Genomic DNA, 2,098 nt, shown 5'->3' with positions numbered 1-2,098 from the left:
TTTTTTTTTTTTTTTTTTTTTTTTTGTTGCTGTGGCTGCTTCTTTCTCTCTTTTATATAAATATTAAAACCCCTTTATATATATTAAAATATATTTTTTTGTTTTATTTTATTTATAGCAGCAATGGGAAAAAAGAAGCAGCAGCAGAAGCAGCAGCGTAAGTCTGCTGCTGCCTCTCTCAAGAGCAGCAACAGCAACAGCAGCAGCAGCAGCAGCAGCAGCAGCAGCAGCAGCAGCAGCAAGTACAGCAGCAGTATAAACACTCAAAGAAAAGCAAAGACACACAAAGGAAGAAGAATACTAGCAGCAAGAGAGTGTGAATCTTATGCAGGTGTGAAGCAGCTGCTGCTGCTGCGTGGTAGCCGCTGCAGCAGCAAACTAAGAAATTTATTGGGGGATATAAGAGATATAAAAAAACCTTTTTGTATATATTTAAATAACAGAAAACAGCAGCAACTGTATCCGTTTATAAACGCAGAAGAAATAGAATATTTATGTAAAAAAAATCAATGTGGGGCGTTTGTATACTGCAGCAGCAGCAAGAAGAGGCCAGCTAGGTTGCTGCTGGGGAGAGTATATAACCATCAACTATTAGATATGCATGAGTATGTAGTTTCTCACTATATTCCTGCTGCTGCTTTTGCTGCTGCTGCTGCTGCTGCTGCTGCAGCACCAGCAGCAACATCAGCACCTCTGCTGCTGCTGCAGGGGGGACTATGGGAAGCAACAGCAGAAATGCAAGCAGCAAGAAATCTATTTGCTGATGTATTCAAATCTGCTGCTGCTCCTCCTGCTCCTGCTGCTGCTGCTGCTGCTGCTGCTGCTGCTTCTGCTGCTGCTGCTGCTAAACTCCCGCTGCAGAAGCTCTATCTAGCAGGCATAGATAGACTCATTGCTATCAGCGCCATACAAGGAGGAACAGCAGCAGCAGCAGCAGCAGCAGCAGCAGCAACAGCAACAGCAGCAGCAGCAGCAGATGAAGATCTAGCAGACGACGATGCCTCGGATGCACCCCCAGCAGCAGCAGCAGCAGCAGCAGCAGCAGAAACAGCAGCAGCAGCAGCAGCAGGAATTATAATATCTATTCGTCACTACAGAATAATATTTAATAAAGCAGAAGGAGCAGCACCAGGAGCACCGCCAGCTGTAAAGCTAGAAGAAATAGGACCCCAGATTGAACTCAAGTACACCTGCTGCTGCTGCTGCTGCTGCTGCTGCTGCTGCTGCTGCTGCTGCTGCTGGTGCTGGTGCTGCTGCTGCTGCTGTTGCTGGTGGTGGTGGTGGTGGTGGTGGTGGTGGTGGTGGTGGTTTGGTGTTGGTGGTGGTGATGGTTGTGGTTGTGTTGCTGCTGTTCGTCCTGCTGTTGCTGCTACTGTTGTTGCTGTTGCTGCTACTGTTGCTGCTGCTGCTGCTGCTGCTGCTTCTTTTGTTGCTGCTGCTCCGTTATGTTGCTTGTTGCAGTTGCTGCTGCAGCTGTTGCCGCTGCAGCTGTAGTTTGTGCTGCTGCTGTTATCGTTGTACTTGCTGCTGCATCTGCTGCTGCTGCATCTGCTGCATTTGCATCTGCTGCTGCTGCTGCTGTATCTGCTGCATGTACATCTACTCCTGTTGCTGCTGCTGCTGTTGCTGCTGCTGCTGCTGCTGCTGCTGCAGGCCTGATCGTGTGCGTTTGGCGTCTGCTGAGATGTGGCGTTCGGCGGTGAAGTCTATGGAGAAGGCTCGGGCGGAGCAGCAGAAGCAGCAGCAGCAGCAGCAGCAGCAGCAGCAGCAACAGCAGCAGCAGCAGCAACAGCAGCAGAAGAAGAAAAATAAAAATAAAACAACAAATGAATTCGGAGACACAATTGGCAGAGTGCATGTGGGGACCCCAGACATACACAGGCTGCAGCAGCTGCAGTCTCCTCTCTTATACAAGCTGCAGCGAGCAGAGCGCAGGATGAAGCAGCAGCAGCAGCAGCAGCAGCAGGAAGAAGAACAGCAGCAGGAGTAGCAGGAGCAGGTGCAGCAGCAGAGGTCGCAGCAGAAGCAGGGAGAGATAGCTGCAGCAGCAGCAGCAAAAAGAACAGCTGTTGTAGCTGCAGCAACAGCAGCAGCAGCT

At 49.8% G+C, this 2,098-nt stretch overlaps 1 protein-coding gene across 1 annotated transcript; it reads left to right on the top strand.

Moving 5' to 3' along the window:
• Positions 1-735: 735 nt before the first annotated feature.
• On the top strand, positions 736-1,990 carry EMH_0027290 (brix domain-containing protein, putative; the record flags this gene model as incomplete). The annotated part of the gene is made up of 2 exons (XM_013494006.1): positions 736-1,184; positions 1,654-1,990. The coding sequence occupies 2 exons, from the start codon at positions 736-738 to the stop codon at positions 1,988-1,990; spliced, it is 786 nt and encodes a 261-aa protein (XP_013349460.1).
• Positions 1,991-2,098: the final 108 nt, after the last annotated feature.

The sequence above is a fragment of the Eimeria mitis genome, genomic scaffold (assembly GCF_000499745.2).
Source record: "Eimeria mitis Houghton genomic scaffold, Emh_scaff1006, whole genome shotgun sequence".
Lineage (NCBI taxonomy): Eukaryota > Apicomplexa > Conoidasida > Eucoccidiorida > Eimeriidae > Eimeria > Eimeria mitis.
Note: the sequence above shows the minus strand (reverse complement) of the source record. Positions and strands in the feature narration are given on the sequence as shown.